The sequence below is a fragment of the Ctenopharyngodon idella genome, chromosome 17 (assembly GCF_019924925.1).
Source record: "Ctenopharyngodon idella isolate HZGC_01 chromosome 17, HZGC01, whole genome shotgun sequence".
In the NCBI taxonomy this organism is placed as follows: Eukaryota; Metazoa; Chordata; class Actinopteri; order Cypriniformes; family Xenocyprididae; genus Ctenopharyngodon; species Ctenopharyngodon idella.
In genome coordinates, this window is record NC_067236.1 from 15611119 (window position 1) to 15625986 (window position 14868).

Consider the following 14868-nt stretch of genomic DNA (forward strand, 5'->3'; position numbering starts at 1 on the left):
GAACACCCACAATCCCTTGCAGCAATTACTTTTCCTTCCCTGTTCTTCACCTTTCTGCAGCAGCTGTACTTCTAAACAGATTGAAGAGTTGATTTATTGTTTTTTATTTCCATAAACTCTGGCTAAATAGATAAATAAATCACAAGCAGTCTGGAGAGTTTCCAAACAGTCTCTGCAAATCAACTATTTTAATTAGTTGCAGAAAGTAAGCCGGTGAGCATGTATAAATATGTATGCGCAAGTGAATCTCTAGTGCAACGTAAGGCGGTGTTGTTAGTTTAACTAAGTTTAACTCCTGCATTAGCCCTGGGTCACATACAACTGTTGTGCTAAGTCTGGAGTTATGAGTTCTGCTCCAAAACTTAATGAGCTGCCTATCTAGATCGTATTTTAGGGCCAAATTATTGTTTTGGCCAAAACCAGGCATCGCCTGTGGGCTTCATGTAGAAAGCAATCACTGTAATGGGGAAAAACACCTAAAATGGACAGATTTGACTATAAATATTTGGGTCATTGACGAATAATGTTTTTAAAAGTGTAAAAAAACATAATGGAGATATAATTAATTTTGAAGTTTTATTAAGTGTTAACAATGAGATTATGTGGTTTTTATAATCAATTAACACTGCTTTTGTCATTTTTAACAAGATGGACAAAATTTGTCACCAAAAAAGTAATTCGGTTTAATCAAAATTTCGGTTTTACCGAATGACACTTTTGGTGACTTTATCCAAAACGGTCCCTTTATATTGCTTACTCCGAATGACATCAATAAAATTCATTTTTCTGGACATTCTTTTTTTTCATAACAAAACAACGACTTCTACACATAATTTTAATACCATTTTGCATTATGTTGATATGATGTTATAAAATCACGCCAGAATAAAAAATATATACATTTATTACATTTTAAGATAATTTAATAACAAATGAAATGGCTGTATTGGCCTTTGGACAGTTAAACCGAATGACCTTTTGACAATTCAAAATCTTTAAAATACCTTTATATGTAGCAAAATATAATTAAAACCTTTTGGATTCAATAAAAGAGATCTAGTTGTACTACCTTACATACTTTGGATGTCATATCTTTGTTTTTTATTATTATTAAGGCCTTTGGACAAAAAAATGACCAGTCACGTCATTGACCCATATTTCATTCAATACTGAAAAGCATTTTTATGTGTGTGTTGTTAACTAAGCAACATGCTAACTCTCTTGGTTGTGAGTTGCCTCTCTTATAAATATAAATAATAATACAAAAAAAAAAGATAATTGAGACTTTTCATCTCACAATTTTGACTTTATTTCTCACAATCCAAGTTTAAATTGCAATTGTGAGTTAACATCTCTAGACTTTTTTCCCCCTCAGAATCTCGCTGTTCTCACTTTTGTGATAAACTTGCAATTCAGAGAAAGTAAGTCAGAATTGTGAGGTATAAACTCGGAATTGCAAGACAAGAATTGTGAGATCAATTTTTGCAATTTCCGTTTTATTTTTTATTCTGTGGCGGAAACAGGCTTTCATAGGATGCAGACAGCAAGGCATCTCACAAGGTTTCGGAACATAGCTAAAGTTAAACACGCTTTAGTTTGTCTTGCAACAATAAACTGCTATTTAAGCTTTGAAAATAATGGTCTGTGGTTACAGCAGTCTCAATACTGACTGGCTGCCCATCCAAGGTTTGACGAGGCACTGACAGCTGGAGTGATCCATGAGGAGAGTGAATGGGAGGGTGACAGACAGACGGGTGACAGTATTGTGGGTTATCCAAACATTTCAGGATAAAACTGGTTTCTTTTTCAAGCCCCAGTGAACAGGAAAAGCTGTTTAAATATCTTACCGTTGAGAGCGATCTATGATGGATAGGTGACGGGGACATATCTCCATTCTTTTTGCATGGACCCTGGAGATTGAAGAGGTTCATTTCTATATACAAGTAAATTGACTGTGAACTACACCTGAAAGGTAAAATTTGGCTTACTCGGACCATATGTGCATAGATGTACTTTTAAAATCTGGTAAATGCTGGCTGGCTCACTGAAGACATTACGATCTTTTCTTGATCAAATAAATTTTTCATGATTTTTACTGGTCAGTAATCCGTAATCACATTTTCTTCACTTTAGTAAGATCTAGTACAACTGATTCATCAAAAGCAGGCCAGTGTTTTAGAGAGGTCTTGATCTTTTGACTGTGTGCTACATAAATATTCATGCATGCTAGCTTTGATTTATGAAACCTGCCACTTTTTCATATTTATAGGATTGAAATCATATGAATTAATTTGTGTAATTTTGGGAATTTTCAGAGCCTTTTTAACCAGTACTCAATGTAAAGTGGCTGTGAATAAATTTTCCTTCTTATGCCACAGCTTTTTAGATAGATAGATAGACAGACAGACATATAGTAGCCTAAATGTCACTACATCTGTGTAAGAATTTGGTCAATTATAGTTTAGCAGTGACTACAAAAAATAATGCCGTGATTGAACAATTTACAATTAAGTATTTGAGAAAGCTGTGTAATTTGTATCACACACATGCAGAATACAAGAAATAATGCCACTGACAGAGGATATAATCAATCAGACAGTAATGAGAGAGCACCAACTGTGGCCTGTCAAGACGGTCACTCAGCAGACAGACAAACATCTGTGTTTCTAATGACCCTCTGTCTCATTCTCCCGTGGTGTGTGTGATCGTCTTACTACAGTAAACACATGTTAATAGGAGCTGAGGTTTGCTGGTTTTCACTGATTTCACTAATGTGTCTTTTTACAGAGAAGAACAGCGCCATGTGTTATAATATTATCATAGTGTTTTCTTTGTAGTTTAACATTTTCTGTTCCTTTACTGGTAGATCAATTTAACCCCATTCATTCATTCATTGCATTTATTTGATCAAAATACAGTAATACTGTGAAATATTATTACAATTTAAAATGTTTTATATTTTAATATATTATAAAATATTATTTTTTACTGTGGTGGCAAATCCTTCAGAAATCATTCTAATATGCTGATTTGATGCTCAAGAAACATTTCTTATTATTATCAATGTTGAAAACAGTTGTGCTGTTTAATATTATTGTGGAAACCTGTGATACAGTTTTGAAAAGTATTAAAGTATTTCTTTAAAAAGGGAAAAGAAATCTTAGTGACCCCAAATGTTTGAACGTTAGTGTATATTACACGTGCCAATCTATAGAGCTCCATTTCAATGAAATATAAGCAATGAAGTTTTTACAGTAAGTCAGAATACATTTCTTATAAGGTATCAGGATTTTTTTTTTTTAAATCTAAAATCTGTTAATAAATCTCAAGATAAAGTCGTTTTTTTTAAACTCAGAATTGGGTTCACATTTAAGAAGCTTGTGGCACCACCAGATTTTGTATTTATTTATTGTATTGGCAGCCAAGGAAAGTCAAACCCCATATGCTCTTATTACACACACACAGATATGGATGCGGGTGTACACACACACACACACACACACACACACACACTTGCCGTCGTCCTATCATACTCCTTTAATTACACCCATAGAGGCCCAGAGGATCTCAGAGCTCCTGGTCTATAGCTTACATTATGGCCTTGCTTAGGAATCCCTCCTGGGCTGCGTTTGGGTAGATTGACCATGGCATATGTGTGCGCGTTTGTGTAGAGGTCCACGGGGATTAGCGTTGGATGTGGTCTTTAGCTTTTTAGAGTATAGTGAATGTAATCTGTATTAATGGCCTGCTGTGAAAAGACCCAGCGCTCACCTTTTCACTACAGGGTGTGTAGCAACAGCTGTTCCCGGGACTTTCACGCAACCCGGTTTCCATCTCAGAAAAGCTCCTCTCTCACATACCTGCGGCAAAAGTGCCAAATCACCTTTACCAGTTGCTGGAGACTCATTTAAGTAAAGTCAAGTCACCTTCAATTATATTTCACTTTATACAATACAGATTGTTTCAAAGCAGCTTTACAGTGATAAACAGGAAAATAACGATTCAATGATGCAAACAGGATTCAATTCTGCTGTAAAGCAGCTCTAAAAAGATAATAGCAGACAGTCATTATTCAGTTGAAATCAGTTCAATGTTGATTAATTTTGGTTCAATAAAATACATCAATTATAAAAATGAGTTCAATTCAGCTATGAAGCAGCTCTCAAGAAAACAGTGATGTCATCAACCAGCTATATATGTATGTGTGTGTGTATATATAGCTCACAACATTTTTTTTTTTAGTCCACCAGAAATTATAGTGTTTTGTCAGCTTTGATATATTAAATGGAATGTGGGCTACTTCTGTTTCTCACAACCTTGTTTTCAGTCTCGTCGAATTAAATATGGCATCTAGCAATCTTTTTCAGTCATGGTGGTCAAATATCACAATCTCATCCATCATCTTATGTTTTTTCTCTCTTTTCAGCTTCTCATTTGTTAGCTATATCTTTTGTGTCTCCCTTTCCTTTCTTTTTTTTTTTTCACTCACATGTATCTTTGTAGCTCCTCCCCCACCCTTGTATTCTCTGTCCTTTCCCCACACTCATATCTCATCATCATTAGTTTTAGAGACAGTCAGACTAGCGGGCTGAGGGCACACATGTAGTCATTTATCCTTCTGTTCGCTTTCTGTTCTTTAGTGCATCACTAATCAGCGGGTAGATCCCTGCATTCATCCCCAGAGCTTCATAAAAACCCAGAGCTGACTGCCAATAAAGTCACACAATGGCCAAATACAAGCCCCAAGGCCAGGGGTCTAACCCTCATCTTACCTCTCATCCTGTCTCTCTCGCTCACGCTCTCTCTCACTTCTCAATTTTTTATAATTCTCTGGCACTGGTGGATGGATGGTACCATCCTAATGGCAGTACATTTTACTATGCCGCAGCAAGTACATGTATGTCTTTAAGTCAGTGTGAAATCAGAAATCACCATATTTACAGTCTTAAAGTGCCCCTATTGTGCTATTTCTAATTTTGTTTTGGAGGTCTCCTACAATAGGTTTATGTGCATCCAAGGTAAAAACACTTGAATTTTAAACACTGACACGAACAGTAACAGTGGTGTTGGTTTTTCTGTATTTTTTAGTCAACATTTATTAGTCGAAGCGTTTCAATCTTCTGTTTATTCAGCTACAGCGATATGACGCGTGTTATCTTCTTCTGCGGCAGGGCATATTTGGAGTTTCTGCACAAGAGCGCCCTCTGGCTTTCAGATGGAGAAGCATTTACTACTGATCACAGAGCCGTACAGCTCTGACAAGCTGCGCCTTTGCCAAATCGCGTACGATTTAATCGCATTCAGTTGAAAACATCGTCTTCTTGACATGTCAACAAAACAAACCAAACTCTTCCGGTCTCAGCGACAACTACAGTGTTTGAGGGCAGGGCAAAGAAGACGTTGTTTGCAAGCAGCCAATGAAGAACATAGGCTGGCATTATGCAAATTTGTTACATTGTTATGTAGGTATGTAAGAGGAAGTGAGACTGGAATTGCTGACGACTCGTTTCAGCAGTTCAGAATCGATTCTTTAGTTTAGGAGACAATAACTTTGTCTGTAGCGCACTTTGATCTTTAAAACTTTGCAGACATTTGACATTCACAAACAGATATATTACACACTGCATGAAAGGTAATATTCAAAAAGCATAACATTACAGTTCCTGGTCTTGTTGTTCATGATTCTGTCCATGTTATTTCAAGGATTGTAAAAAAAAAAAAAAAAATATTTGCAATTTTTCACCAAAATATAATAGCTTGCCCCACCTCTGAAATGACTTTCATTTTCATACCCCTCCAGCCACCTGGCTTCATTCTGATATGTAACAACCACTTTCCCAAAAGTCCCATCTTGCATTTTTTTCATTGAAAACCCTGTTTAACCTTGAATATATCAGATTACATCCAACAAGACTTAAAAGATTGGGGTCAGTGAAATTTTCAAAGAATGGCTTTGAAAGAAGTCCCACCAAGCCTGTGTTTATTTGATCAAATGTAGTAAAAACAGTAATAATTTCTATTTTAAAATGTAATTTATTCCTGTGATGGCAAAGCTGAATTTTCAGCATCATTACACAGTCTTCAGTGTCACATGATCCTTCAGAAATCATTCTAATATGCTGATTTTGTGCTTTAGACACATTTTTTCTTATTATTATTATTATCATCAATGTTGAAAACAATTGACCCTTCGCAAAGACCCGCCCCCCTTAGTTACTGTTGCTTTGTCCGACAAGCCATGGCGCTGTCACGCCACACAGAGTGAAAAATACACCGCGGAGCAAAGAAGACACTGACAACATGTCGACAGACAAGACAGAGCAGGTTACTTATGATATGAAACAAAGTCCCAGCTTTGTAATATTTTAAGAAATTCGAACAATAAAAACCGTTTTGTGGCTCTTTAATGTGTCGTGACAGATCGCTGTAGCGCCAGCTCAAGCGGCTCGTGAACCGATCATCTCTTCCTAATAGTTAATTTATAGCATCAAATAAACATGAATAAACATGAGAAGGAATGTTGTTTCAAGTGCGGAAAGACATCAGTACACACCGTTTTTCAAGTTCAAGTCCACCGAGGTTAATCTTCTAACTCCTGACTGCTTTGTCGGACAAAATGGCGGATTTGGCGTTATGATTGGTTAGATCGCTTGTCAATCAAACTCCCAGTGAAGGGTCAATTGTGCAGCATTTTTATTTTTTTTTTTGTGAAAACCGTGAAAAATCTTTAAAAAAAAAAAAATCTTACTGACACCAAACTTATGAACGGGAGTGTACATACAGTGTAAATCATAAATGTCATGAAAACATCTATAGAATGTCGTTCTACCATCTGACATGGAACATTTTAGAAATAAATTGCAGATGAGCAAACATTCTAAAATCTAAACACACACACACACATGCACACACTCACACACACCTCAGCACTAACTGGTTCTTTCTCAACACTATATCTTTGAATATTTTGTTGGCTTTGTGTTCACAGGCTACAATATTCAAATATTTATCTAAATGATCATCTTTAAGTATTCATGCCCTTTTGAATAGTCCCAAACAGAATATTTAGTAATTGTACTCTAGCACACCTGAGTTGAGAAGCTTAAATCAGGGCGTAATCACAAACATATCCGTCTGCATTCCCAACCGTCTGTAGGAGGAGACCCCATATTTTATTTAACAGAGGAGTTAATGATGACTTTTGCTTGCATATTGAAGTCTGTTTGAGGGTTTTGTGTAGTAATTATGATTTAATTGCAGTAAATATCCTAATTTAGCGGTAGTCCCTTTGGGCTCGCGCTTATCCAGGTTACTACTGTGTCTGTAAGAAAAACAGGCTTCATGAACATTAATGCTGCCCTGGGCTCCAGTCAGGGTCTAACCTCCTTAATACTGATCTAGAGTGTGAGATTTGTCTCTCCAAAGACCAGAAGTGCGTGTGGATGTGAAAGAGTAATTACAGCATTATAAATTAGTGCTGTGAAGGAATAGTTTGCTGTAAAATTAGCATTCTGTCATCATTTACTCGCACTCATGTCATTCCATTCTTCTGTGGAGCACAAAAGATAAAACGTCCAGGCAGCTTTTTTTCTCTCTCTCCATGAATAGAGAAAGAAGGTGACTATATAATAACAGAATTTTCACTTTTAAGTGAAGAATTCCTTTAAAATCCATACAAGCATGTAATTAATTTCCTATCAATTCTTCATGTTTATCTTTTGTATAAGTGTTTTTATAACGGCGGCTGGTTAATCCTTTATGTTCGGTAGTATTATCATGATAAGTGATCTTGTACTGTAGCAATAGTTACCTGCTCCAAGCACTTCATTGTGTTTGAGTGCGAGTACACAGACATAAGCCCCTGTCCATCAGGTAGACTGGCGTCATGCCCCTGGCATTGAATGGGAGATGATTATTTTCATGCTGGGTCTCTTGTCATATCTCTCCCTGCTGGGAGTCTTATCAAATGTAAATACACGCTGCAATGTGCTTCATGCCCGGGCTCAGCTGTTGTTTTCTTTCCACCCTGCCGCCCACCACCCCGCACCACCCCACCGCTCAATCCTTCCACCCACAAAACTCTTACTTTTCAGCTCCGCTTAGTTTGAAATATTATAATTACGATGAGGCTTCTGGGACAACTAGGAAAATCTTATCTAAATGTCTGCAGGCTATGGATGTGCTAGTTTTGATCAGTAAAATACATCCAAATGTACATTTTCTGCAAATTTTTAAATGGCCTGCTAATAAAATGCTGTTTATTGTTATAAAAACAATGAATATTTTTATTATTAATGTCACTATTTTAATATTTTATTCTATATTCTTTACAACATAAAATATAAAAACATTTATACATAACATTGTAAAACAGAAACATTATAAAAATGGTTTGTGGTTTTGTTGCTGTTAATGACTAATTATAATTAATTTATTATTATAAATTAGATTGTTTGTGTTTTTTTAAATGTCAAAGATTTAATATAGCATTAATATATAATATATATATATATATATGATTATATATATATAATATATATATATATATATATATGATTATAAATAACTGTAATAAAATAATGCATTTATTATTATTATTATTATTATTATTATTTAAAACCTTATTTTATTTTATTTTTCAAATTTTAGAGAGTTATTTTATACTTCAGACACCAAGCCAGAAGTCATTATATTACTAATTTTTCTAATATTATTATTAGTAGTTGTTATTAGTATTAGTAGTTATTATTAGTAGTGGTACTATATTAACAATAATAATAATAATAATAATAATAATAATAATAATAATGTATTTATCATTATTATTGTTGTTGTTGTTGTAGTGTTTTTTTAAAAAAATCAGAGATTTATATTTTTCATTTTCAAATTACAGAGATTTATGGTTATAGCTATAAGTATAGCTAATATATAGAATATATAATTATATAACTAATTCTAGCTAATATACAGAAACAAAATATTGCTGTTGCTGCTGGTGTTGAGGAGGATGATGATGATAAATAATAATAATAATAGTAATAATAATAATAAAAATAATGCATTTATTATTATTATTATTATTATTATTATTATTATTATTATTATTTAAAACCATATTTTATTTTATTATTATTTTTATTTTTTCAAATTTTAGAGATTTATAACTTTACTGTTATTTTTTTCTTTAGACACCAAGCCAGAATTCATCTGGAAAACATAATGAAAACAATCATCATTTATAGCTGTAAAAGCTCTTTTCTCCTCTTTTGCTCTCTGTAGGACCCTGGATTTGCTTCCTTTATCATCGACCAGCTGCAAGTGCCTGATTGGCCGCTGAAAGGAGGACATGAAGGAACGAGGTGTCAGGTGTGCGGCACACCTGCACAGCAACTAAAACAGCAGGCACTTCAGACTCTCCAAGAACTGTACCCTGGTTCCGACATGCCATCCCTGCCTCCCAACACCTTCCCTGGGCATCCCACCAGGCTGATGACTCACAACGTGGTCACTCTTTCCTCCAGACCTACCAAATCGAGGATACCTCACCCAGCTCACAGCGTCCTGCCTGTGGGGGAGCGGCAACGTGAGCTGGGCTGGTCTCAGAGCCCGTCTCCCAGTGCTGGTGCGCTGAAACCCAGCGTGCAGGTGACTATGGGAGGAAGACCTCTGACGGGGGCCATCAGCTCAGTCACCATTCAAGCCCAGCAGTATTTGGAGGGCATGTGGAGCATCTCGCGCGTCAATAACTTCCTGCCTCAACCAAACCCGGTATGCAACCTTCCATTTCTCTCCAGCCACAAGATCTTGTGTTTATGCATTGAATGAATTTATTGGTAATCAGTTGATCTGATGTATCAGATCACATCTACTACTATAACAGAAAACAAACTCCTATGTGTTCAATTTATAAGTGACCATATTTATCCCCTGCAAAGGCTTCATCATCCACAGTAGGAGCTTTTTATGGAAGCTTGTTTCCGCCACTAAATAAAAAATAAAAAAAAGTAATTCTGACTTTTTTCTCACAATTGCGACAATTTACAGTTTGCAATTCTGAGCTTTAAATATAATGTAAGAATTGCGAGATATATACTCACAATTGCTAGAATGTTATAAACTCGCAATTCTGACTTTTTCTTGCAATTCTGACTTTTTTTCTCGCAATTGCAAGTTTATATCGCAATTCTGACGTCTTTTCTTAGAATTGTGAAACTCACAATTCTGACTATAACTTGCAATTGCGGTTTTATATCACGCAATTCTGACTTCATAACTCGCAGTTCTGACTATAACTTGCATTTGAGTTTTTATATCACATTTTTGACTTTATAACTCACAATTCTGACTTTGTAACTCGCAATTCTATGTTATAAAGTCAGTTGCGAGATATAAACTCACAATTCTGAAAAAAAAGTCAGAATTGTGAGTTTATATCTCACAATTATGACTTAATACGCAATTGCGACTTTATATCACACAATTCTGACTTTATAACTCGAAATTACAAGTTTATATCATGCAATTCTGAGAAAAAAAAGTCAGAATTGAGAGATAAAAAGTCGCAATTACCTTTTTTATTTTTTATTCAGTGCGGAAACAAGCTTTTACAGGGTGTAGGGGTTGAAAATAAATTATTTAGATGCACTTTTACATCTTTTCCAGTCAAATGTGCTGCTGTTATTGTCATATAATGGTTGAGGGGTATGGAAAAGTTCACTTTGAAGGACTTTTTGATGCGTGATTGTTTAAAAGTCCCCAACATAGGCATCAGTTATTACGTTTGATCCGATTATGTGAGCTACAGCTGTCTGAATGAATTGCAGATTAAAACACCTGCATAATTGAATCACATGTACTCAGTTAGACATGGAGAGCATGCTTGAAACATAATGCACTGAGACTGTGTGTTAACATTATGCGGTCTCATTAACAGATTTGTAAATCTCTAGTGCAGTTTCACATTGTCAGTGCACCTGTTAATTTATGAGTGAGTGTTTCGGAAATGAGTATCACGTTGTTAGTGAATGTAGTAGGGATCGGTATTGCTGTTTCAGTTACACTTTACAATGAGGCTTACAATGAGGTAGTATGCACTACTAGCCAAAAGTTTGGGGTCAGTAATTTTATTTATTTATTTTTTAAGAAATTCATACTTCTATCCAGCATTGACACAATAAATTGATCAAAAGTGACAAAGACTTTTACAGTGATACAAAATAATTATATTTAAAATAAATGCTGACCTTTTGAATTTTCGGTAACACTTTAGTATAGGGAACACATATTAACTATGACTTTTCCCTCAATAAACTCCTAATTTACTGCTTATTAATAGTTAGTAAGATAGTTAAGTTTAGGTATTGGGTAGGATTAAGAATGTAGAATATGGTCATGCAGAATAAGGCATTAATATGTGCTTAATAAGTACTAATAAATAGCCAATATTCTAGTAATATGCATACTAAAACAAAATCACCTAGCATACATACCTTAAAAACTCACCAAATTTGGCACAAACCAAGTCAAAACCCATATCTATAGGAAAACTACTGTACCGCACAGATCTAATATAATGTTACACATCAGATGTTTTTCCCCAGCAGTTAACCAAACGTTCACTTACAGATAATGTTTGTGTGAATATTCACCAAGAATTCTGTGTATATGTGTAATTGTAATTCTGTGTATATGTGTATATCGGGATCATGCACTGTCTGAGGTGTCTTTGTGCGCGCTTCGGTTCTGTCAGTCAGCTCGAGTAAGATTGTTTTGTTTAAATCAGCATGAGTTTGAAAAAAACATTTCATTGGATCAGACTCATGCCATCGAGAATTCGCTATGAATATTCACAAAGTTGGAATGCTGCACTTTAAAATGATACTAAACTTGTGCTGAGGGAAGCACCAGTCATTGAGAAAGCGAGCAGAGAAAAACAGCATTTTTCATAGTCAAAGGAAGGGTACTCCTCTCAGAAAACGTACAAATAAAGATACTTTTAGATGTTTAATTGCTATTTGGAGCATTGGGATCGCTAGACGAGGGCTTAATGATTGTAAAAACCTCAATTTCGACCAAAATTGACATTGTTCACTTGTTTTGCCTGTAGCTCGAAATTAGCCTGTGTGCATTCTGACTCATTTTTCCAGCACGGGTCACAAATATTAAGACGCACTACCGTTTTGCAACTGTGATAATAAGAAATGTTACTTGATCACCATATCAGAGATGGTTGATATAATCATTAGAATGATTTCTGAAGGATCATATGTTAATAATATTACTGTTTTTACTGTATTTTGATGACAATAATCTCATAATGGCTGAATATCACGTGATTATCATCTGTCTGATACATTGCTCTCAGCCATATATTGATCGATCACCAGAATGCAGGTTTGGCAGATTGACAGTTTGAGGAGTTCATTTTATTACTCCTGCATTTTATTGACTGCCTGCCTTACTGCACTGTTACATTCCACAGTGGACTGCTGAAGCTGTATAAGTGTACAGCTTCAGCGTGTTAAACTAAACAAAACTCACCACCACAGGTGGCCAGCTCAACTATTCCTGTCTGTCTTCCATAGCCGAGTCTCTGCTGCATCAGAGTGGTTTCTAATTGTAATACATATCACATCTTTTTGTGGTATTGATGTTGCTTTTACAATCTATTGCAGTTTCCTCTGATAGAGCCTTTTTGTTCCTGTCAACAGTTACCGCTATTGACGAAGGAGGGTTAACAATAGTGACGCCTGCGCGTTTCCTTTTTGCGTTAATGTCAACAAGTTCTTTTATTCCAGCGAGTGAGCCGACACTAAAGCTTTTAGCAACCAGCATGTGCTTGTGCACAGACAAAGCAAAAAGCTTTGGATAAAAAAAATGGCCCAGTATGTCTTGAAAAACTAACAGAAGCTGTCTGCCTTGCGGTACTTACCCAAACACACGACTCACACATGTAGTTTGTGCATGAACGGGAAGAGCTCTACGTTTTCCCCTAGTTCAAAGATATGCCTTGTATAATATGGAAAGGCTCCTTCCTTTTATTAGATTGGAGGGATGACAATAACGCATGGGACTTCAGCAAAGCCTTGAGCAAAGAGCTTTAACTCATCTGATTTCTGTGGGGAGAAATGACAGCGGCAGGAGGAAAGAGGAGGAGACAAAGCCATTGAGATGGACTGAGTCTGACAGGAAGTCTTTGGAGGGGCCTTGTGTTCTGTGAAGTATTTTTATGCCTGTGCTAGTGGGTAAAGATACATCACTACTTATGAAGCAGGTGAGAGTTCCTGAAAAGCAAGAAGTGAAACATCAAATGGCAAAGAGCACTTTGATGGAGAATCAGGGCATTCACCATCAACACAAAATGAAGAAGTTGACAGCTGTCACGTTTAGATTCAAACATAGACAGACCACATGTTTTTTTGTTTTTGTTTTGTTTTTTACATATACTACACTCAAAAAAATTATACGTTGGATTTACTTAACTTAACAACAGATTCCACGTAACTGGGTAATGTTGCATTTAATTAACATTGTTTATTTCAATAAACATAAGTTTATTACATATTCAGTGCTATTTAGTTGAATTAGGTTAACATTCTTAATTTTATCCAAAACTATTAATTTAAATTATCCTAAAATTAATATCAAACAAAAATTAAAACAAGTATTCCAGTTTAATTGATTAGTTTATTTAGTGAATGCATTAAAGAACAATTTTTACAACATTTTTACAAATGTTATCTAACAAGAAAGCCTTTTACAAAATCTTTATTCTGTAAAGACTCTTATTGTTAGGCGTTAGCCAGAAGATGGTTTTGTTATATCCATGGCATGCGTGAAGTAGTTGTTTTTTATTAAAATAACTTTAATTGTTGTTAGCAGGTCCTCACCCCAAGCACATACTCTACGCTTCACCACAATGGTAACCTCCAAAAACACTAACATACCAAAAACTCTTTTAAATATAAACATAAAAGAGCATTAAACATTTACAAGTCTCCCAATTTTTTCATCTTGATAAAAAAACGCATAAAATAACATTTTATTTTCAACATTTACTCTCCCATCCCTGTGCAAAGCATGATAGGAAGGGGAAATCCTGTTCCTAGTTTCTATAATTCTATTTTAACACAACTAAACACAGCTAAATCATTTATGTACTCTCAACTCAAATGGATAAAGTGGTTGAAAAGAATTGTGTTTGATTAACTTAATTTACTCAAGTAAATTGAACAAGCATCAAATGTTATTTTTGGCCTACGTAAAGTACCCCTGTAGTCAATCATTTTATCATTTAAAAAAAAATCTTTGATCACCAAAATTACATATTTAAACTTTTTTTCTGTGAAAAAAATTCTTAATACCTTAATATAGCTTGAATGTAACTCTACACCCTTGCCTCATTTAATATACACGGATCTATGAATATGATAATTAGCCCCGCCTCCACACACTTGCACGAACTCAGACGAGATCCACTCGGTCAATTTACTGAGGCAAATGCTGCACAATGGTATCGCTTTTTACAACGTCGTTGCGCGGTCAGTTAATGATATGCTAAAGCCCGCCGGCACGTTGACGTGATTGGTTACAAGGTAGTTTGTGACGTCAGAAACACCAGCGATTTCAAACCGCGGGTTTGAGACTGTCTTTGGTTTACTGCAGTTTTAAAGAGAAAATACTCAGCAATGGTGTTAACTTATGAATTTGCACATGGTTTGTCTTAAAAACACCAGATAGACATATAAACAACATTAAAAACTTGATTTTCACCACAGGGGGACTTCAATTGAAACATGTTCTTTCAAAATGAAAATATTGAGTTGAGCCAAAACGCAACTGTTTCAAGTCAGTTTAACACAATGCAAT

At 35.3% G+C, this 14868-nt stretch overlaps 1 protein-coding gene across 2 annotated transcripts in view; it reads left to right on the forward strand.

The window, feature by feature from the left end:
• kif26ab (kinesin family member 26Ab) overlaps positions 1 to 14868 on the forward strand; it is a 99215-nt gene that overhangs the window by 31223 nt on the left and 53124 nt on the right. For both annotated transcript variants that reach the window (XM_051867672.1, XM_051867673.1), the window contains exon 3: positions 9280 to 9768. In XM_051867672.1, the coding sequence (XP_051723632.1) occupies positions 9280 to 9768 (489 nt within the window). The remainder of the gene's footprint in view (positions 1 to 9279; positions 9769 to 14868) is intronic.